Source organism: Ceratotherium simum, chromosome 32 (assembly GCF_057802395.1).
Source record: "Ceratotherium simum simum isolate JZ-2026a chromosome 32, ASM5780239v1, whole genome shotgun sequence".
NCBI classification, from domain to species: Eukaryota; Metazoa; Chordata; class Mammalia; order Perissodactyla; family Rhinocerotidae; genus Ceratotherium; species Ceratotherium simum.
The window spans coordinates 4,027,622-4,052,399 of NC_141931.1; the positions used below are offsets into that span (position 1 = coordinate 4,027,622).

The 24,778-nt window shown below is 35.9% G+C and overlaps 1 protein-coding gene across 1 annotated transcript in view; it reads right to left on the reverse strand.

Moving 5' to 3' along the window:
• CCDC7 (coiled-coil domain containing 7) overlaps positions 1–24,778 on the reverse strand; it is a 403,758-nt gene that overhangs the window by 356,395 nt on the left and 22,585 nt on the right. Inside the window, 3 exon segments of the mRNA XM_087420895.1 lie at positions 10,194–10,360; positions 15,889–15,921; positions 16,274–16,294. Coding sequence (XP_087277021.1) covers positions 10,194–10,360; positions 15,889–15,921; positions 16,274–16,294 — 221 coding nt within the window.

Below are 24,778 nucleotides of genomic sequence, written 5' to 3' on the forward strand. Positions count from 1 at the left end.
GCACCAAAAAAAAATATTAGGCATAAATCTAACAAAACATGTACAAAATTTATAGGAGGAAAACTACAAAACTCTGAGGAATGAAATCAAAGAACTAGATAAAGGTAAATATTCCATGTTCATAGATGGAAAGATGTCAGTTCTTTCCAATTTGATCTATAGATTCAATGCAATCCCAATCAAAACCCCAGCAAGTTATTTTGTAAATATTGACAAACCAATTCTAAAGTTTATATGGAGAGGCAGAAGACCCAGAATAGCCAACACAATATTGAAGGAGAACAAAGTTGAAGGAATGACACTTTCCAACTTCAAGACTAACTATAGGGGCCAGCCCTGTGGTGCAAGCGGTTGGGTGAGCACGCTCTGCTGTGGCGGCCCAGGGTTCACCGCTTCGGATCCCGGGCATGCACCAATGCACTGCTTGTTAAGCCATGCTGTGGTGGCGTCCCATATAAGGTGGAGGAAGATGGGCACGGATGTTAGCCCAGGGCCAGTCTTCCTCAGCAAAAAAAAAAAAAAAAAGACGACTGGCAGATGTTAGCTCAGGGCTGGTCTTCCTCACAAAAAAAAAAAAAAGACTTACTATAAAGATATAGTAATCAAGACAGTGCGGTATTGGCAAAAGAATAGACAAATAGATCACTGAATACAGAACAGAGAGCCCAGAAATAGACCTACACAAATATAGTCAACTGAGTTTTGTCAAACGAGAAAAGGCAACACAGTGGAGAAAAGATAGTCTCTTCAAAAAATGGTGCTGGAACAACTGGACATCCACATGCAAAAAAATTAAACTAGAAAAGACCTTACACACCCTTCACAAAAATTAACTCAATATGGATCGCAGATCTAAATGTAAAATGCAAAACTATAAAACTCCTACAAGTTAGCATAGGGGAAAGCCCATATGACCTTGAGTATGACTTTTTACATACCATATCAAAGGCACAATCCATGAAAGAAATAATGGACTTCATTAAAATTAAACAGTTCTACTCTGTGAAAGACAATATCAAGCGAATGAGAAGACAAGCCACAGACTGAGGGGAAATATTTGCAAAAGACATATCTGATAAAAAGACTGTTATCCAAAATATATAAAGAACCTTTAAAACTCAACAATAAGAAAACTAACAACCTGATTAAAAACTGTACCAAAGACCTTAACAGACACCTCAGCAAAGAAGATATACAGATAGCAAATAAGCATATGAAAAGATGCTCCCCGTCATATGTCATCAGAGAAATGCAAATTAAAACAACAATGAAATAACTGCTACACTCTTATTAGCAGGGCCAAATATGGAATATCAATAACACCAAAGGCTGGTGAGGATGTGGAGCAGATAGTTTTTGTCTCTGCAAGACAGTTTGGCAGTTTCTTACAAAATTAAATATACTCTTACCATATGATCCAGCTATTATGCTCCTGGATATTTACTCAAAGGAATTGAAAACTTACATCCAAACAAACACCTGCACACAGATGCAACTTTATATACAACTGCCAAAACTTGGAAGCTACCAAAATATCTTTCAGTGAGTGAATGGATAAATAAACTATGGTACATCCAGAAAATGGAATGTTACTCAGCACTAAAAAGAAATAACTCTCATGCCATGAAAGGACATGGAGGAATCTTAAATGCGTACTACTAAATGACAGACACCAATCCAAAAAGGCTACATACTGTATGATTCCAACTATATTATATTCTGGAAAAGGTAAAACTATGGAGACAGTAAAAAATCAGTGGTTGCCAGGAGTTGAGGTGTGAAGGGAGGGATGAATAGGTGGGTCACAGGGGATTCTTAGGGAAGGGAAAATACTCTGTATGATACCACAATGATGGATACATGAAATTATAAATTTGTCAAACACATAGAATGTATAACATGAAGAGTGAACCATGATGTTAACTATGGACTTTGGGTGATTATGACGTGTCAATGTAGGTTTAACAACGGTAACAAATGTACCTGTCTGCTGGAAGATGTTGATAAGCGGGGAGACTACCTGTGTGTGGGGGCAGGTGGTATATGGGAAATCTCTGTACCTTCCCCTCACTTTTGCTGTGAACCTAAATCTGCTCTTAAAAAAAAACAGCAGTTGGCAAAGTAAGAGGATAATCAGATATAGTGTGGTAACAAGAAAGTGGTCAGTATTTATGTCATTTATCAAATATAACAAACCATGGAAACAAAGTAAGAAATCTACGTGTAGCTTATTCAAACTCATTTACCTACCACCACCCCCACTCCCCAAAAAAATCACTGAAGAAGTGATATCAGTAAGATGGCAGAATGGAAGGTCCCACACACATATTCCCCCTCAGCAACAATACTTTGGCAGCCTTCCACAGACAAAAGTGCCTTTGTAGGAGCTGTGGGATCCAGGTAGGAGATTATGAAACCACCATGGGGCCCAAGATCCAGTAGGGCCATTTGGGGAAGGCAGGCTGGTGCCCAAGTGGTAGTTTTGCTGGCTGTGGACCCAGCCAGAGACCCAGAAACAGTACTGTCCCTCTGTGAACTCACCTATAACCTCATTTGGCCTTGGTCCCACCGCAAGTACCATTCACCAAGGTACTCAGTGGGAGTCACAGCCAACCCTGCCCTGGGTAATGGGCCTGCCAATCTCAGTCTGACTCTAGATCTTGAAGTGGCCCCATAGCCCAGCTCCAGCAGACTGCAGTCACAGTCAGGGAGAAGCTCTGCCTGCCCTGGGACCCACCAGGATGTGTACCTATCTGTGTCCCCAGAGGCAGGCCTACAGACCTTGGTCACAACTGTGGACCCTAAACCAGCCCTGTGATTCAGTTTCAGGCCTTCTTGCCTCAGACCAGGGCCAATCCGGCCCATCCAAGGATCTTCCCAATGACCTTCTGGAAGCCCTACAGGGGTCCAAAGGGAACTACACTTGGAGAGAACTATACCAGGCAGCAGGCCCACCATCCACAGATCCTGAAGTGGACCCTTGTCCCAAAGCCAGCTCTACTGACCAAGGTGCAAAAGGCAGCTCCATCCACCGAGGGACCAGACACAATCCATGCCCCACCTGAGCCCCTGGTAACAGGTCTACCAACCATGGACCCCACTGCAGACCCAGCAGCAGCCACATGACTCAGGTCCAACTCCACTTGACAGTGATCCCTGAGACAATACCATCAGCCCAGGCCCCAATAAGAGAAGGTCTTTATCTGCCAAAAACAGTTTGTAAAGACTAAAGAGGTGTTTGCTCCTTCAAATGCACAGATGACAACACAAGGCTACACAAGTTACGAAGAATAAGATAAACATGACACCACCAGAGGAAGCTAATACAGCTCTAATAACCAACGCCAAAAAACTAGAGGTCTATGAATTTCCTGATAAAGAATTACTTGAATAGATTATTCAAAATAATCTATTAAAGATGCCCAATAGATGCAAGAGAACACAGACAACTAAACAAAATCAGGAAAACAATGAATTAACAAAATGAGATTAATAGAGAAATAGAAACCATAAAAAAGAACAAAACAGAAATCCTGGAGCTGAAGAATACAATGACAGACCTGAAAAATTCAATACAGAGCATTAACAGCAGACTCAATTATGCAAAAAAAATCAGTGAACATGAAAACAGGTCATTTAAAATTAGCCAGTTAGTGGAAGGAACAAAATGAAAAAAGTGAAGAAAGCATGCAAGACCTATGGGACACCATCAAATGAATAAACATACACATTATGAGAGTCTCAGAAGGAGAAGAGTGGGAGAAGGGAGCAGAAAGCTTATTTAAAGAAGCAGCTAAAAATTTCCCAAATCTTGGAAGGGATATGGGCATCCAGATACACAAAGCTCAAAGGACCCTAAACAAGATCAACTCAAAGAAGATTACCCTGAGATACATTATAGTCAAACCATCAAAAGTCAACAACAAAGGGAGAATTTGAAAGCAGCAAGAGAAAAGAGACTCAACACATACAAGGAAACCTCCATTGAGCTATCAGCAGATTTATCAGCAGAAACCTTGCAGGCCAGGGGGGACTGGGATGGTACATCCAAAGTGATGGAAAAAAATGCCAATCAAGAATACTATACTAAGTATTCTTAGAAATACCAAGAATATGGTTTATATTCCATACCAAGTCCATGCCAAGAATATGGACATACAATAAGTTGTCCTTCAGAAATGAAGAGGAATGAAGACAGTCCCATACAAACAAAAGTGAGTGAGTTCATCACCACCAGATCTGTCTTACAGGGAATGCTAAAGAGAGCTCTTCAACTTGAAACAAAAGAATGCTAAGTAACAACATGAAAACATATGAAAGTATAAAACTCACTGGGTAAAGGTTAATATATAATCAAATTCAGAATACTCTAATACTATAATTGTGGTGTATAAATCACTTTTAACTCTAGTATACAAGTTAAAAGACAGAAGTATTACAAACAGCTATAGCTATAACACGTTGTTAACAGATACACAATATAAAAAGATGTGAAGTGTGATATCAGTAGCATAAAAGGTGTAGAGGAGAGAATCAAAAGTGAAGTTTTTGTGTGTGATTGTACTTCAGTTCCTATCAGCTTAAGTAGACTGTTATAACTATAAGATGTTTTATGTAAACCTAATTGTAACTACAAAGAAGAAATCTCTAGTAGATACACAAAAGATAAAGATAAAGGAATCAAAGCATACCACTACAAAAAAATCAACAAATCACAAAAGTAGGCAGCAAGGGAGAAAGAAACATGGATCTACAAAACAGTCAGAAAACAATTAACAAAATGACAATAGTAAGTCCTTATGTATCAACAATTACTATAAATGAAAATAGTTTAAATTTTATAATCAAAAGATACAGATCAGCTGAATTAATTTAAAAAAGGATCCAACAATATGCTGCCTACGAAAGACTCACTTTAAGGACATACATAGGCTGAAAGTGAAGGGATGAAAAAAGACATTTCATGCAAATAGTAACCAAAAGACAGCAGGAAAAAGATATTTCATGGAAATGCCTATACTTATATCCGGCCAAATAGACTTTCAGTCAAAATTGCTTGTAAGAGACAAAGAAGGTCACTATACAATAATAAAGGAGTAAATTAATTAAGATAACATAACAATTGTAAATATATATGTATACAACATTAAGCACCTAAATATATAAAGCAAATATTACCTGACCTGAAGGGAGAAATAGAAAGTAATACAATAACAGTAGGGAATTCCATATTCCACTTTCAACAACGGATAGATCATCAAGACATAAATCAATAAGGTAACAGCCAACCTAAAACACTATAAACCAAATGGACCCAAAAGACATACACAGAACATTTTATCCAACAGTAGCAGAATACACATTCTTCTCAAATACACATAGAACATTCTCCAGGATAAATTATATGTGGGTCAAAAAACAAGTCAACAAATTTAAAAAAACTAAAATCATATGAAGTATCTTTTCCAACCACAATTGTAGGAAACTAGAAGTCAGTAACAGGAAAAAACCTGGAAAATTCACAAATATTAGGCAACAAGCTCGTAAACAACCAATGGGCCAAATAAGATATCAGAAGGTATTTTGAGACAAATGAAAATGAAAACACAAAATATCAAAGCTTATGGGATGCAGCAAAAGCAGTTCTAAAAGAGAAGCATATAGCAGTAAATGCCTACATTAAGAAAAAAAGAAAGAGGGGCTGGCCCAGTGGTATAGTGGTTAAGTTCAGCATGCTCTGCTTCGGCAGCCCAGAGTTTGCAGGTTTGGATCCTGGGTGCAGACCTATACCACTCATCAAGCCATGCTGTGGCGGCAACTCACATACAAACTAGAGGAAGACTGGCACAGATGTTAGCTCAGGGCCAATCTTCCTCAAGCAAAAAGGGGATGATTGGCAACTGATGTTAGCTCAAGGCCAATCTTCCTCACCAAACAAAACAAAAAAAAGAAAGAGCTCAAATAAACAACCTAATATTATACCTCAAGGAACTAGAAAGGAAGAACACACTAAGCCAACAGGTAGCAGAAAAAGGAAACAATAAATATTAGACCAGAAATAAATGAAATAGAGACCAGAATGATAATAGAAAAGATCAACAAAACTAAGAGTCGGTATTTTGAAAAGATAAACAAAATTGACAAATCTTTAGCTAGACTAACCAAGAATAAAAGAGAGAAGACTCAAATTAATAAAATTGTAAATGAAAAACGAGACAGTACAACTGATATTAAGACATATAAAGGACCATAAGAGATTACTATCAACATTATACACCACTAAATTGGATAACCTAGAAGAAATGAATAAATTCCTACAAACATACAACCTACCAAGTTTAAGCAATGAAGAAACAAAAAATTTGAACAGAGGAGGTAGAAACAGTAACAAAAACCCTCCAACAAAGAAAAGCCCAGGACCAAACGGTTTCACAGGTGAATCATACAAAACATTTAAAGAATTAACGCCAATCCCTCTCAAACTCTTTCAAAAAATTTAAGAGGAAGGAACACTCCCAAACTCATTTTATGAAGCCAGCATTACCCTGATACCAAAGCCAGATAAAGATACTACAAGAAAATTACAAGCCAATATTCCTGATGAACATAGATGCAAAAATCCTCAACAAAATACTAACAAACCGAATTGAACAGCACATTAAAAAGATTATACACCATGATCAAGTGGGATTTATCAAGTGGGATGTAACGATGGTTCAACATGTGCAAATTAATAAATGTGATACACCATATTAACCAATAAAGGATAAAAGCCATATAACCACTTCAATAAATGCAGAAAAAGCATTTGACAAAATTCCATATCCTTCCCTGATGAAAACTCTCAAAAAATTGGGTATAGAAGGAATGTATCTCAACATAATAAAGGCCATATATGACAGGCCCACAGCTAACATCAACCCAGTGGTGGAACGCTGCAAGTTTTTCCTCTAAGATCAGGAACAAGATAAGGGTACTCACTCTCACCACTTTCATTCAACATAGTACTGGAAGTCCTAGCCAGAAAACTTAGGTAAGAAAAAGAAATAAAAGGCATGCAAATTAGAAAGGAAGAAGTAAAACTGTCTCTATTAGCAGATGACATGATCTTATACATAGAAAACCCTAGGGCCGGCCCTGTGGCTTGGTGGTTAAGTGTGTGCGCTGCGATGCTGGCGGCCCGGGTTCGGATCCCGGGTGCGCATTGAGGCACCACTTCTCTGTCCATCCTGAGGCCGAGTCCCACATACAGCAACTAGAAGGGTGTGCAGCTATGACATACAACTATCTACTGGGGCTTTAGGGGCAAAAAATAAAATAAATAAAATCTTTAAAAAAAAAAAAAAAAAAAAGAAAACCCTAAAGACTCCACCAAAAAACTGTTGGAAGTAATAAATCAATTCAGTAAAACTGCAGGATACAAAACAATATTAAAAAATCAGTTGTGCTCCTATATACTAAAAATAAACTATCAGAAAGACAAATTAAGAAAACAATCCCATTTACAATAGCACCAAAATGAATAAAATACTTAAGAATAAATTTAACCAAGGGGGTGGAAGATCTGTTGATGAAGAACAACTGTGACTGATGAAGGAAAACGAAGAAGATACAAATAAATGGAAAGATATCCTGTGTTCATGGATTGGAATAATTAACATTTTTCAAAATGTCCACATTACCCAAAGTGATCTACAGATTCAGTGCAATCCCTACAAAATTCCAATGGCAGAAACAGAAAAACAATCCTAAAATTCACATGGACCCAAAAAAGAACCTGAATACCCAATAAAATCTTGAGAAAGAAGAACAAAGCTAGAGGAATCACACTTCCTGATTTCAAACTATAGTAATCAAAACAATATGGTACTGGAATAAAAACAGACACACAGGGCCCAGTCCTGTGGCCGAGCGGTTGAAGTTCTTCATGCTCTGCTTTGGTGGCCCAGGTTCATGGGTTCAGATCCCGGGCACGGACCTACTCCACTCACCAGCCATGCTATGGTGGTGTCCCACATATAAAGTAAAGGAAGACTGGCACAGATATTAGCTCAGAACTAATCTTCCTCAAGCAAAAAGAGAGGAATATTGGCAATGGATGTTAGCTCAGGGCGAATCTTCCTCAGAACCAAAAAAGCAAAAAACAGACACACAGACCAATGGAACAGAACAGAGAGGCCAGAAATAAACTCATGCATGTGGTCAACTAATCTTTGACAAGGGCACCAAGAATACACAATGGGGAAAGGATAGTCTCTTTAATAAATGGTGCTGGGAAAACAGGATATCTACATGTAAAAGAATGAAATGGGACCATTACTTTATACCATACACAAAAATGAACTCAAACTGGATTAAAGACTTAAATGTAACACCTGAACCTATAAAACTCCTAGAAAACATGGGAAAAAGCTCTTTGACATTTGGTCTTGGCAATGATATTTTGGATATTACACCAAAAACACAGCCAACAAAAGCAAAATAAACAAAATGGGATTGCATCAAACAAAAATGTTTCTGTACAGTGAAAGAAATATCAACAAAATGACAAGGCAACCTACAGAATGGGAGAAAATATCTGCAAACCATATATCTGATAAGGGGTTAATATCCAAAATTTACAAGGAGCTCATATAAACCAATAGCAAAAAAGAATAATAATAACCCAATCAAAAACTTGGCAAAGGGCCTGAATAGACATTTTTCCAAAAAAAGACATACAAATGGCCAACAGGTACATGAAAAGGTGCTCCACATCACTAATCATCAGGGAAATGCAAATCAAAACCACAATGAGATATCACCTCACACCTATTAGGATGGCTATTATCAAAAAGACAAGAGGTAAGTGCTGGTGAGGAAGTGGAGAGAGGGACCCCTTGCACACTGTTGGTGGCAATGTAAACTGATACAGCCATTATGGATGACAGTATAGGAGTTCCTCAAAAAATTAAAAAGAGAACTAACATATGGTCCAGCAATCCCACTTCCAGGTATCTACCCAAAGGACATGAAATTTATCCTCGAAGAGATATCTGCACTCCCGTGTTTATTCCACAACTGCCAAGTTATGGAAACAACCTAAGTTTCTGTCAATGGATGAATGCATAAAGAAATCATGGTATACATATGTATATACATCATGGAATATTATTCAGCCATAAAAAAAGGAAATACTGCCATTTGTGACAAGATGGATGAACCTGAAGAACATTATGCTAAGTAAAGTAAGCCAAACAGAGAAAGACAAATACTGTGTGATCTCACTTATATGTGGAATCTAAAAAAGTTGAACTCTTAGAACCAAACAATAGAATGGGGTTGCCAGGGGCTAAGGGGTTGGGGGAAATGAGGAGACGTTGGTCAAAGGGTACAAACTTTCAGTTTAAGTTGAATAAGTTCTAGAGATCTAATGTACAATGTGATGTTCACAGTTAATAATACTATTGTATTGTATACTTGAAATTTGCTGAGAGAGTGGATCTGAAGTTTTCTCACCATAAAAAAAAAAATGGCAACTATATGACGTGGAAACAAAATCATTGAAGATATTCTATGATAATGATTTATTCACCTATTTAATTTCAAGACAGCTAAACCTCAAATATAAAAAATAAGTGTCAACAGATAATGGCAGTATCATTGTAATCATTCATTCGAACCTTCCTCTCACCCACCAAAAAAAGCTTTCCTCAACTAAAAAGTAGGGAATTATTCTTTGGAACATATCCCTGTCCCTATGCAACTTTTAATGATGGTGTTCATGAACAATGAGATATTTAACTATACCCTAAATAGTTTCCTATGATTTACAGAAGCTACCTAATCAAACTGAGTAAAGACTTTATAAGCCAGATATTTCAAAGCCAGCAATGTCCAATAGAAGCTTCTAACAACAGCCACACGTGGCTACTAAGCACTTGAAATATGGTTAGTGTGGCTAAGAAACTGGTTTTTTAATTAAATTGAACTGAATTTTAATAGCCACATGTGGCTAGTGACTACTGTATTGCACAGTGTCATTTCAAACTATTAAAAATTTCCAATACGTTCGAACAAGCTGACTAGACCCTGTGATTTGATGTAGAAGCTCTATGTATAGTATAATATCTGAACCATTATCTTACATCCATTACTAATTATATACCCACTATTACTGTTTTTAATTCTATTAACTCTTATGTGTTACTTACTTGGGTATAGACAACATGGCTTTCAAGGAGTATTTAGACTGCTGTTTAAGGCGATCTTTCAGTTCTTCAAGTTTTTGTACCTGCTTTACTACTTGTGCAATGTTTAAAGTGACTGTTTTGTCAGGTACAGGAAACTCTGCTTCTGAAAAAGTTTGATCTTTACTTATCTAAAATAATAAAATTAGCCAGTTACTTAGGAAATACTCATTTTGCTCCCATACCTCAAAGAAATTTCATTTCATTTATCATATCTAAATAATTTTTATAATATTCTTATCTATAGCTATATCAAATACTAGTATTTTACAAACATATTTATATGAGCAATTGCCTAGCAACTAATTATAGCTAAATGTTGACTTTTACATGTCAAAACTCGAATCCAATATTCTGTTTCCTATTTTAATATATAAGAATTTTAAGCAAGTTCAATAACAATTGTAGGAGGATCACTTAAAGGCAATTCAAAGTATTTACAAGAGAATTCAAAAATAATTGCTTCCCCCAAAATCCTTTCTAAAAATACTCTTACTGTGATAAATTATGGAAAGACAGTAATTTGCTCTCAAAAGACAATATCTTCTACTACTAACTCCCCGAAGTTAATATATAAAGGTCTATGGAGTTGGCATTCCTCAGTCTGCATGGGGAAGACTGAGACCCATTTGGGTGTCTCAAGCCTTTTGGAACAGATCAAGCTACAGAGTAATGAGCAGCTGGGAGAATCAATAAGATCCATAGAATAAGATGACAGACCAAATTGGTATTCTAGGCAATAACTATTTAAAGAAAGTTCAGCAAGAATGAGTGCCCAAAATACCACAATGAAAGAAACTAGAAACAGCCAATATGTGGAGACATAAACAAGCAGAGTAGCAATTGAGGTCAGGAAGTTTTGACAGGAGAAAAGCACAAATCCACCCACGTAGACACCTCCAATACTTATGATGGGAGGGAAAGCTGAAAAAAAAGGAGTCAAGGCATAGTCCTACAACCTAGCAAAGAGAAATTCTAGCATTGGGAATTTAAAACAGAGACCTCATTTTAGTAATGGTTACTTGGAATGGGGTTAGAATATAACAGCAGGAGGTGAACACTGAGCAATGTACTGAAAGTCTGAGATTGGGAAGTGGAACAGATGGAAGGAAGCAGGAGATGTATGGAAATTCTATGGACAAAGGCAAGATCCCAAAGAAAAAAACACCAATAATAAATTGAATCTAAAAAGTTATATAGCAGTCACCTACAGTTATCAGTTTACTGCCTCTCATCTGTACTGTCCTGCTTTTAATAGTAGAACATTTCTCTCTTGACAGGTTGCATGTTAACCTTTGTCAGTAGAGGGTCCTAGACACTATAGGAGGAAGAAGCTTTTCTTCCTAGTTCTATCATCTCTCTCTGCTTAATCCTAGGGCAGTGCATATTATTGTGCACCTAGTATTGCTTACCTCCAGCAAGTTTCAACGCACCACCCTCATGAGTAGCTTCCTGGCAAGGTCCTTGGCATGGAACACTCCCATAGGCAGCTTCTCCCAGAACTTCTAGGCAAAATCCACCAGGGCAGAACCTCTCTTTGGGAAGCTTTCCAGCATACCACCCTTGTGAACAGCTTCCCAGCAAGAGGTACAGCACCTCCATGGAAGATGGCTTTTCCCAGCACCAAAGAAGATGGCTTTCCAATGTACCACACTCATGGGAAGCTTCCCAGTGAGTTCCAGTTCCACCAGCATGGCACCCCAGCAAACCTCTCTGCCATACAGTGATGACAACTGCTCCTTCTTCACAAGGTCTGGATCTTAGCCCTGGGTTAGGGGTATTCAGATTTGTTCCTTCCTTGAGTGCTCTGCTTCCATCCTAAAGGTAGAAGCTGCTTCCAAATCTTCTATCCCTGTACTGTTCAGAGTTGTCTTTACCTCTTTAGTAGGTATTCTCCTGTTATAATAATTCTTTATGGGAAACTTTCCCTATTCAAATTACTGTGTGGTGTTTGTCTCTTGATTAGACCCTAACTGATACAGTATATTTCCCAATAGGGATTAAATTTGAACATAAGTCCTTTCTAGGAGAAGAGATGATGTCACAAAACTAAAGGAATTGGAATAGACAGTGTGATTATCAGCTATAAGACTTCATCAAAGAGACCAACTGGGAACAGGTTCCAGCAGAACAACTCTGAAGCATATAGGCTACATGCTTATCCCACATTTCTCTGCTGCAGCTAGCCACACATTCTTGAAGGCTTCAACATGTATCTCTATATCTCTGTTAATGCAACATGGCATTAACCTCACCATCAGGCATTAACCTCACCATCATGTGCTGACAATAAAATGTGTCAACAATAAAAACAAGATTATTCCAAGATTCTGAAACGTTAATGTGCATAATAATCCTCTAAAGGAACCTGAAAAAGAGGCAGATTCCTAACCCACACACACACACAAAAAATCTTTAATTCGGTAAGTCTGATTCAGAGCTCTGAAGTGTGCATTTATAACAGGTACCTTGGGTGATATTTAAACATGATCCACTGGGTGATATTTAAACATGATCCATCAATGACACTTTAAGAAACAATCCTCAAAAGGCAGAAGATAATACAAACACTTATGCAATGTATTTGATACACCAAATTAAGAAAATATTAAAGAGAAGCAATTATGGGTTTAAATATTGAAAACCTTGAAATTCCAGACCAGAAGTTTAGTTGTGTACTGAAGACCTCCCAGTGAATATGAACGCATAAATCAGGATTTCAGGCATACTGGAGATGATAATAATTGGCGCTAAAGCGTAAACAGTAGATACAGAGAAAAGTAGACATATTGGACATCTATTTAGGACATAAAATCAAAGGACTCAGGATAGATTGAATGTTAAAGACAGATGGAATTGAGTTGTCAAGGTAAATTACCACATATCTGGTTTACCCAATTGGATAGATGGTACTACCATTCACAGAAAGAAGGAACACTGGAAAAGGTACGAGTCCAGGGGTAAAAAATTCTTGATTTTGATCCATTGGGTTTGAGGTGGAATACTCTAGTGGGTAATTATATACACTTGTGGAGTTCAGAGGATGGTTTTGAATGAAGGTGTATATTTCTAAATTACCAGTATAAAGGTAATATTTGAAAGGAAAAACTGGATGAGATTGCTAGAGGAAAGGCCGGAGTAAAAAAGAAAAAAAGGAAGGCATAGGATGAAATCTTGAGGCACTCCAACATTTAGTAGTTAGATAAAGAAGGTGACTCCAAAAAGGAGACAGCCAAAACAGTGAAACAATAGCCAGGAGAGTGTAATTCACAAAAGCCAAAGAATAGTGTTTTAAAAATGAGGAAGTGATCAATAATGTCAACTATGGCTAGGGTAAAGAAAATTCCCTGTTGAATTTAACAACATATCAATTGTGGAAAGCCATACAGAATGTTTTCTTTGTTATGGGAACAGAATCGAGTCTGGGTAGGCTGAAAAATGCTCTGGAAGTAAGAACAGAGTACATAGTAAATCAGCTCTGAAGCTGTAAAGAATGGTCCTCATCTAAACTGCTAAGATTTTATAGAAAATCCATAAACAACTCCAATTGTTTTGTTTGATACCCTAGTTGGCTTTTTCAAGGAGAGAATGTCCAGATTAACCTCTTTACTAGGTGCCAGTTTATCAGTTGATTAACACTTTAAAAAAAAAAAAATTTGACTAGTTTCATTGTTCCTAAACTATCTGCAAGGTTTTTCTCTCTTCTCTTTTATAAATTTTCTCTCTTCTCTTTTATTCCCTGATAATAATCTAATAACTATTTCCCTCATGTGAGTAAATTTGCATACAAAATAGCTTTTAAAAATTGGTTATGAAAGGCAAAAGAGAAATAGGTCTGTAACTGGAAGGGAATGTGGCATCAAATTAGAGAGACATTAGCATAGTTAAAAATTGAAAGGAAGGACACAATTGAATGGAAAAATACAATATACAAGAGGGAATGATTAATCAAATTTCTTAAGAAGACAAGACGAGATGAGATTCAAAACAGAGGTAAAAGAATGAGTCTTACGTAGGAGGAGGAACAATATCTCTGTTTAACAGGAGAAAGGAAGATAGAATGAGTATGGATATAAACAAGTTTTTGTTTAGCAGCAGGAATTGAAGGCCTTCTAACAAGTGGCTTGTATTTCAAGCATTTCAAGTGAATGTGCGAGAGTGAAGAAGAAAATGATATGGTGGTGGGGGCACTGAGATGACGGCTGAAAAGGGTTGAAATTCATTTCAGAAATGCAATAGCATTGCCAGGCAGTATTTGGAGTAATTGTGTCTAACCTATTGTGTTACTTTCTTCAACAGTGTTTCACAGCTAGATGATAGGCTCAAAGAATAAATAATTTCATTTATTCAGGGTTAAGTTTTGTTAGACGAAGGCATCGAAAAGAGAAAGAGGTAAAGGAGATTAGAAAATTAAGAAATTCACTGCAATAAAGTACACAATCTCCAGGTTGAAAAGAAAGATGAGTAAAAAGACTGCAAGAAGGTAGAGGAATAAATGCACTGGTGGTCTTGATGAAGTCAAAGAGTGGCCAGAGCAAAATTTAAAGTAATAATTGGAAAGACAGAAATTTGTAGTTCAAGAATGAGCTGGCTGAATTAGTGATCTTTAAAATAAAGCAATTTGGTTAATGATAAGGTTGAGAGTGTGACTGGAAGTCAGGGCGAGAGGTAAAGATGGACACTAGATCTTCGGAGATGAGGAGGTCAAAAACTGAGAGGCCAGGGTTTTGAATGGATCTTGCACATTGACAGGTCTAAGAGTAAAAAGAACAGAGTGAGATAAATCCATGAATAAAATAAATTAAAGACGTTGGTAGGTGAAAATAAGAAGGCAGAAAGTAAGCTGAACTGCCCAAGTTGCAAAGAAGTACACATTTTACAAGAGGGTAGAGGAATACTGGAATTCACTCCAATCCTACTTCTCTGGAAAGATAGAGAGCAGTCTACCATAGTCAAGGAAGAATTACAACACTCTTCCAGTGTCAGTCATATTCGTCCTAAAGCAAGGAGTGTACAGACCATGAAAGCCTTCTACTCTGCAGCCAGGGGTAAAATAATATAAAGGTGCTAGAAGACAATTACAATTTCTATTTTTACTCTTTAATTTTATATCCTAAGTATATGAACCTCTTTAAAGTACCTGGGCTTCATGAGTGTTTAACTGGACTAAACTGTAAGCGTAACCAAGGGAGAACTAGAACATTTCTATAAATCACTGAAGCTACCTTGGAAATCATTCTGCTATATTAACAGTATACATAAAGTCTTTTCCAAAATAGAATTAAAACCCCCTAAGGATAGAGACCAGTCATTCTTAAACTGGTGGAAAAGCACCTGAAAATCAAAAGTACAAAAAAAATCATTAAAATAACATTAAATTTAAAGAAAATCAATATATAATTTTATGAGTAAGAATGTATCAGGGAAAGAATAATAATTAAATTTCCCTTATTCAATTTTAGGAGACAATGTGTCAAACTCAGAGCATACCAGATGTATGCAAGAATGTAGTATGTAAATTACCCACGTATTCTTTCTCTACCTATATCAAAAGGTTATAACCAATGATTATTCAAAAATTTTTAACTTATACTTCAAACTGGTTTTCAAATGAGATAAAATATTAGTTTAATTAACAATTAAGAAATGCTATACTTACCTCTTCCATCTGATTGACCTGTCGCTGAATCCACTTGAAAAAAAAGGAACAGAAAAAAAAGTTATTGACAAGTTAAATTTCTGCAGTGAAATAAATGGGTACACACACGTGTGTGTGTCTGTGTATGTGCATATGTGTATGTGTATGCGTATGTGTGTGTGTGAATCTTCATCTATCAAATATTAGTCCTGAACCAAACATCATTTATCCTAGGGTTCAGAATGGAGCTAATGCAACATGCAACTAGAACATAAAATTTTAAATATATGTAGCAGCAAGTATGAGAGTTCTTTTTACCTCTTCAAAATTTAGAAACCTCTTCTTCATTTATACGCATTTCTGTATTAAATTTTAGTAGGCTTGAACTGCAACATATTGAACATACCTTAAAAAGAGATTCCAAAATCTGGAAAACAAAGATTTAATTAAAACAGTTAAAAATAAAAATCTTCACAATGTATGTTATGATAAAATATTTAAGTCTCTTGCAATTTTCAATCACAAAAATGCACAAATTACTAAAATAAAACTATAAATTTATAATCCAAAATCATATTTTTATATTTACAGATAAGAGTTTTTAGTACATCTTGCATTAGACAACTTAGTTCTAGAAAAAAAATTTTTCCATCCTTATAGATCCATATCAGGAGACCCAAAATAATTCACATATATGATTTCATATATTTTCTTAATATAGGTAAAGAATAAAATTTAAATTCCTCTCAGAAAAGCATTATTTTTTTCATATAGCTGAGAGTACAGTAACGAAAAGTATTATCTCACCATCATTACCTCTTCAATACAACTGTGCTCTCCTAAAGGGCCTAAAAATCAAGATATAAAATATTATACTACTACTTGATATTTTTAATGGAAAATGCAAAGAACTGGTTTGGGAGATTGTGAGAGAAACTGAATATGCAAAACCAATCACACAGTCCAAAATACCAACATTTACCACTTAGAAAATGTAATGTTAAAATGACTACATCTGCTGCAAAAAAACAAACTCACTCTACCACATCTGGATAAAAGTTTTGAATTACATTATTAAGGAAAAATATTACCACATGCATTCATTCAGAAAGAAAAACTTAACTGAAAAATCAGGTTACTCTAAAATTTCTCTTTTGCAACACTAATTCTAGATCAATGGTTCAAAAAGTGTGGTCCCAAAACCAACAGCATCAGCATCACCTAAACAACCACATTTGTTAGTAACGCAAATTCTCAAGCCCCACCTCAGGCTACTGAATCCAAAACTCTGGGAGTAGGGCCAGCAATTTGTGTTTTAACTAGCCCTCCAGTTGATTTCTTTGCATGCTGAAGTTTGAGAATCACTGCACTAAATAATAAAAAAAAGCAGTGAGTCTGAGCAAAAATGGCTGAGACCCTTAAGAAAATATACCAAAGCAAATTAATGTCCATGTCTGAAGGAAAATATTTTCAGCTATGTAAGGATTTAGAAAGTAATGTCCACTAAGGCACACTACCTTGGAATAAAGTCATTCTTTCCTCTGAGAGATTCCAAGGTTCTCACAACCTCCTTTCCTGTCTCAGAAGATGATGGGAAACCCTAGTATACACCAATTCATCCACTCATTATAGCCAGAGTTCTACAACTATTTAAAACACTAAAAGCCTGGAGAACAGTGGCTTTCTCAACTACTGAGGAAACCCACATTATCAGTCACTGGTACTGCTGAATCTAGAAAATTACTGATAAAGGTAAGTGGCAAATGAAAATTGACTAGATGTGAGGAAAACGAACATTAGACAAATAACACTAAATAGAAAGAGAAAACTCTACAAAACTCTGATGCAACACCTATAAAGTTCCTAGGGAAAATATTAAACCACCATTCTAATTTTAAACATATTATCATTTAAGCGTGAAGTCAAAATGCAACTATTTTCAGAAATTTAAAGATTTAGAAACTATTTCACCACACATTCTAATGTAGCAAAACAAAAAATTAACTTTAGAAAAGTGAACCCAAGAAAAAACTATAAGCAGAGTATCCAGTAAATACCCTACTCTAAAAAATGGTTGTTAATGGAGCTGGCATTTAATGTAGTTGTTATAAAAAGCTTCTTAAACAGGAGAGGAGCTGAGGTAAAAAAAAAAAAAAAAAAAAAAAGTAAAATAATAACAATCTGAAACTAACATTCCAGATAGGTATACCAGCCACAGCCAGTAGCCGTATCACAGTAGCCAAGAGAAGAGCATTTTAAGTAAAACAAAATGGTCCACAATGTCAAGCTTGCTGAGGTGTCAAGAAAGGTGTACAATGGATTTAACACCATGTCATTACTAAGGATAGTCATTACTATCCTTAGAGGGCTAGTTCAATGGACTCTAGGCGCAAAAGCCAAATTGAAGTACAGATGACTAGGAGAAAAATGAATATAAGTATAGGAATTTCTTCCAGAGGCCTGTTTGGGAAAAGGTAGAGCAATATAGGAAAGTCCTAGAAGGAAATGTGCACCTTGTTTAAAAAAACATTTTATTTTTTCTATGACATTAACATGCCATAATCACATTGCCCTGGTTACTAAAAATTACTAAAAGCATAGAATATATTTTGATATATTTATGGGCTGTTTGTATTTCCTCCTCTGTGAAATGCCTTTTTATTTCCTTTGAGCATTTTGTACTATCTTATACTTACTGATAGGTAAATATTATCTATATATTCTGGATAATCCTTTGTCAGTTATATGTGGTTCAAATATCTTCCCCTATTTGAAACTTCTCTTATGCCTCTCTTTATGAATTTTTTACACAATAGAGGTTTTAATTTTAATGTAGTTGAATTTATCAATTTTTCCTTTTATGACTTATATTTTGTTTTGTAATTGTTCTTTGCTCCAGGTTATAAAGACAGCCTCCTATATTTTTTTCTAAATATTTTATTGTTTCTTCTATTACACTTAGGTTTTTAATACATCAGAAAATGATTTTTGTATATACTATAAAGTAGGATCAACTTTTTTTTTTCCCCTCATAAATAATCAATTGTCCCAGAGCCATTCATTATATATGGCTCTGTCATTAATAAAATTTTTCTTATATGGAAGGATCCATTTCCAAGCCTTTATTCAATTTCATTGGTCTATGTAGTCTCGCACCAGAAGCATACAATTATAATTAATATAGCTTCATAAAAAATCTTCACATCTGCTAGATCAAGTCCTCTCACCTTGTTCTTTTTCTTCAGAACTCACTTGGTTATTCTTGGTCCACTGAACTTCTACATAAAATTCAGGATCAGTTGTAAATTTGCACCCCAAAAAATGTACTAAGGTATTTAGGGAGTAATGACAGCAAAATGGCAGAATAGGGAACTCTAAGGGCCTATCCTCCACAGAAACACCAAAAAAAAAAGAAGAGCAAAAACTGTCACAATTGGGCCGGCCCTGTGGCTTGGTGGTTAAGTGCGCGCGCTGCGATGCTGGTGGCCCGGGTTCGGATCCCGGGTGCGCATCGAGGCACCGCTTCTCCGTTCATCCTGAGGCCGAGTCCCACATACAGCAACTAGAAGGATGTGCAGCTATGACATACAACTATCCACTGGGGCTTTGGGGGGAAAAAAATAAAATAAATAAAATCTTTTAAAAAAAAAAAAACTGTCACAATCAACTTTGTCAAAATTCCGGAAAATGATCAAGGCTTTACAGGAACCAGGTAAGCCTGGATCAAAAAAATGCAGCTTAAACACCATAGGAGAATTTTGTGGCATTTTAAGATCCTTGTCCCACCCACACCACCCCCAGTACCCGGGCAGTCATAAAGACGGCACCCTTCATTCCTGGAGTGGGTATGTGGTTCCGAAGGAAACAGAGTGGACCTATTCCCAAGGAATTGTGTTGCCTGTTTTGACCTGTCTGGAGGTTCCCTGAAGGACCTGCAGCTTCTCCTTTTGTTTCATCTAATTTAGAACGCTCTCAAAGCAGAAAACCAGCTAAGTAGAGGGCATTCCTCAAAAACATTGAAAGAAAAATGAACAAACCACTGTTCTCGGAAGAAAAAGATTACAGTTGTGGCAAACAATATACATGTCAAAGCCTAGGAGGAAAAGCTGGAGAGAGTTACTTTGAAAAATAAGGATTCTGACAAGCTCCCATATATTAGGAGGAATCCAGTAAGCCACATACTTGCCCAGAACAGAACTCATGCTCAGAAAATATTTGAGTAGATGCTAAACTTTCACCTCTGACTGATCTCTAGCTCAGCACAAGCAGAAAATGAAGGCTAAGGCAGAGCTGTAAAGAGACTGGCTAAGCTTTGAAGGAGTGCCCCAACACAGAGCCAATCTTCAAAGACCAGGAGAATACTTTTTTCTCCTTTTCTTTATTTTTTTGTGGCTCTAATAATTTAAGGAAATCTCTATCAAATCCACAAGCTATAGGAACAGAGACTTGAGAGATGAAATACAACAAAGAATACAGACTTCAAAAATAAATAGTTTAAACTTCTAGTTTCTATTCTGGCATTGAAGGAGCCTGGATTCATCACTCTGTCCTAACTAAAAGTAAAAAGCTGAACAAACTGAAAATAAACAACTCTTCTTAGATCCATCACAGAAATGAGGCAAACCATGGTTCCCAAAATTGGAGAGACAGACAGGTGATACTCAGAATCACAAATTCCTGGAGCAGAAATCTGAGACCAAACATCCACAGGAACCAGTACTAAGGCAGGAAAACCTAAACTATAAACGACGAACTGCTGGAGGCTCAGTGTGGACAAGTTTGAGAGCCAAAACCTGTGGGGTGGGGAGGGGGAGTTTTTAGGGGTTTCTTTAAAAACTAAACATACTCTTACCATATGATCTAGCAATCAAGCTCCTTGGTGTTTACTCAAACAAGTTGAAAATTTATGTCCATACAAAAACTTGCACACAGATGTTTATAGCAGCTTTATTCACAATCGTCAAAATTTGGAAGCAACCAAGATGTCATTGAGTAAGTGAACGGATAAACAAATCGGTACAACTATACAATGGGTTATTATCCTGCACTAAAAAAATGAGTTATCAATTCAAGAAAAGACATGTTGGAATCTTAAATGCATATTACTAAGTGAAAGAAGCCAATCCGAAGAGGCTACATACTGTACGATTCCAACTATATGACAGTCTGGAAAAGGAAAACATAAAAAGATCAGGGGCTGCCAGGGGTTGAAGGCGGCTGGGGGGATGAATAGGTGGATCACAGAGGATTTTTAGGGCACTGTATGATACTATAATTGTGGATACATGTCATTATATATTAGTTCAACCATAGAATGTACAACACCAAAAGGAACCCTTAAGGGGTTATGGACTTTGAGTGATAAAGATGTGTCAATACAGGTTCATAGATCATAAAAAAGACACCACTCTGGTGTATGATGTTGATAGCAGGGGAAGCTGTGCATGTGTGGGGATAGGCGGTATATGAGAACTCTCTGTACTATCTGCACAATTTTGTTGAGAACATAAAATTGCTCTAAAAAACAAAGTCTATTAAAAAATAATAGTTTAGAAAAGTACTAAACAAACCACCAGAACTCACAACAAGAAATGAAAACAAAATTTGAGAGAGGGAACAATCTGCTATCCACAGTTACCATATTATAATAGTCAAAATGTCTAGTTTTCAACAAAAAATACTGAAGCATTCAATGAAACAAGAAAGTATGGCTTATTCATAGGAAAAAATAAACAGACACTGTCCCTGAGAAGGCTCATACAGTGGACCTAGTAGATAAAAAATTTAAATCTACTGTCTTAAATATGCTCAAAGAGCTAAAGGAAATCATGTACAAGGAATTAAAGGAAACAAGGAACAGTATTTCAATAACTATCAATAAAGATACAGAAGTTATAAAAAGGAACCAAATTCTAGAAATGAAAAATTCCACAACTGAACAAAGAACAATAATTTAAATAAAAATTTCACTAGAGGGTTTCAACAGCAAATTTGAGCAGGCAAAAGAAAGAATTAATGAATTTAAAGGCAGGTCAATTGAAATTATCCAGTCTAAGGAGAAGAAAGAAAAACAAAGGGGAAAAAAAGGAACAGAGCCTAAGAGACCTACAGAATATCATCAAGCACACCGATATAGACATAACAGAGGTCCCAGGAGAGGAGAACGAAAAGGGAGCAGAAAGAATATTTGAAGAAATAATGACTGAAAACTTTCCAAATTTGATAAAAGATATGGATATACATATAAAAATACTCGTGGAATAAATACAAAAAAGATCCCTATGAAGACACATTATAATCAAACTGTTGAAAGCCAAATAGAGAATCTTGAAAGCAGCAACAGAGACGTGATACATTATGTACAAGGGGTCTTCAACAGAATTAACAGATGATTTCTCCTCCGAAACCAGAGAGGCCAGAAGGTAGTGGAAGGCCATATTTTAAATGCAATTAATGAAGACAACTATATACCAAGAATTATATATCTGGCAAAATTATCCTTCAAAAATGAAGGAGAATTTAAGACCTTCTCAGATTTTTTTTACAAAATGACAAAGTTTATCTCTAGAAGATTTGCCATACAAGAAATGCTAAAATGAAAGGATACTAAACAGTAACTCAAAGCTATAAGAACAAATAAAATCCTTGTCAGACACAACTATGTAGTTAAATATTAAACACAAAAAATAATATATTTTTGGTTTTTAAATCCTCCTTTTTCTATGTGATATAAAAGACAAAAGTATAAAGCAAAAATTATAAATCTATGTTAATGAGCACACAATGTATAAGGATCTAATTTACAACCAATAACTAAAAGGGAAAGGATGAAGCTATATAGAAACAGAGATTTTGTGTAGTTTTGAAGTAGAGTTAGTATTAATTCAAAGTAAACTATTATAAGTTCACAATGTTAGTTGTAACCCTAAGGTAACCACTAAGAAAATAATTTTAAAATATACAAAAAAGTGAAATAAGAAGAGAATCAAAACAGTGTACTATTAAAAAATCAATTAAACCAAACAGAAGGAATTAATGGAGGAAATGAGTAAAAGAAAAAGAAAAAAAAAGTATGACATACAGAAAAAAAAATAGCAAAATGGCAGAAATAAATCCTTCCTGGTAGGGAGTTATTTTAAATATAGATTAAACTCTGCAATCAAAAAGCAGAAATTGACAGAATTTATTTTTTTTAATGATCTAACTATATGTTGTCTATAAGAGATTCATTCTAGATCCAAAGACACAAATAGGTTGAAAGTAAAAGGATAGATAAAGATATTCTATGCAAATAGTAACCCAAAAAAGCTAGCATGGTGATAAAAATGTCAGACAAAATAGTATTTAAGTCAAAAACTCTCACAAGAGACAAGGAATGATATTACATATTGATAAAAGGGTCAATTCATCAAGAAGACATAACAATTATAGATACTGCAAACAACAGACTCACAAAATATATGAAGCAAACATTGACAGAACTGAAGGAAGAAGACAGTTCTACAATAATACTCATAGAGTTCAATACCCTACTTTCAATATGGAAAGAACATCCAGACAGAAGAACAGAAGGGAATTAAAGAACTTGAGCAATACTAGACCAACTGAGACCAACAGGTATAGATAGAACATTCCACCCAACAACAACAGAATATACACTCTTCTCAGCTGCACATGGAATATACTCCAGGATAGACCATATGTTTAATCACAAAGCAAGTCTCAATATGTATAAAAGATTTAAATAATACAAAGTATCTTCTCTGACCACAATAGGATAAACCTAGGGCTCAACAACAAAAGAAAAACAAAAATTCAGAAATAATGTGAAAATTAAACAGACTCAAACAACCAATGAGAGAAAGAAGACATCACAAGAGAAATCAAAAAATACTTAAGAGATTAATGAGAATGAAAGCATAACCTACCAAAATTTAAGGGCTGCAGCAAAAGCAGTGTTTAGAGGAAAATGCATAGCTGTAAATGCCTACATTAAAAAGAAGCAAGGGGCCAGCCCCGTGGCTTAGGGGTTAAGTAGTGCGCTCCACTACTGGCGGCCCAGGTTCAGATCCCGGTCATGCACCCACGCACCGCTTCACCAGCCATGCTGAGGTGGTGTCCCACATACAGCAACTAGAAGGATGTGCAGCTATGACATACAACTGTCTGCTGGGGCTTTGGGGAAAAAAAGGAGGAGGATTGGCAATAGATGGTTAGCTCAGAGCCGGTCTTCCTCAGCAAAACAGAGAAGAATTGGCATGGATGTTAGCTCAGGGCTGATCTTCCTCACAAAAAAAAAATAAAACAAAATAAATAAAATAAAAAAAAGCAAGATCTCAGATAAATAACTTAACTTTACACCTGAAAGAAGTATAAAAACAGAAGTAAACTAAATCCAAAGCTAGGAAAAATAAAGCTTAGAGGCAAATGAAACAGAAACTAGAACATCAATAGAGAGAACTGATGTAATCAATAATTGGTCTCTTGAAAAGATCAACAAAATTGGCAAACCTTAAGACACTGATGAAAGAAACTGAAGAAGACACAAATAAATGGAAACATTCTGTGCTCATGAACTGGAAGAATTAATATTGTTAAAATGTCCATACTACCCAAAGAAATCTAAAGATTCAATTAAATCCCTATCAAAATTCCAATGGCATTTTTCACAGAAATAGAACAAACCTAAAATTTCTATGGTACCACAAAAGACCCCAAATAGCCAAAGCAATCTTGAGAAAGAAGAACAAACCATCACACTCCCTAATTTCAAACTATATTACAAAGCAGTAGTAATCAAAACAGTATGGTACTGACACAAAAAACAGACACATGGATCAATGGAACAGAATTGAGACCCAGAAATAAACCCACGTATATATGAACAATTAATTTACAACAAAGGAGCAAA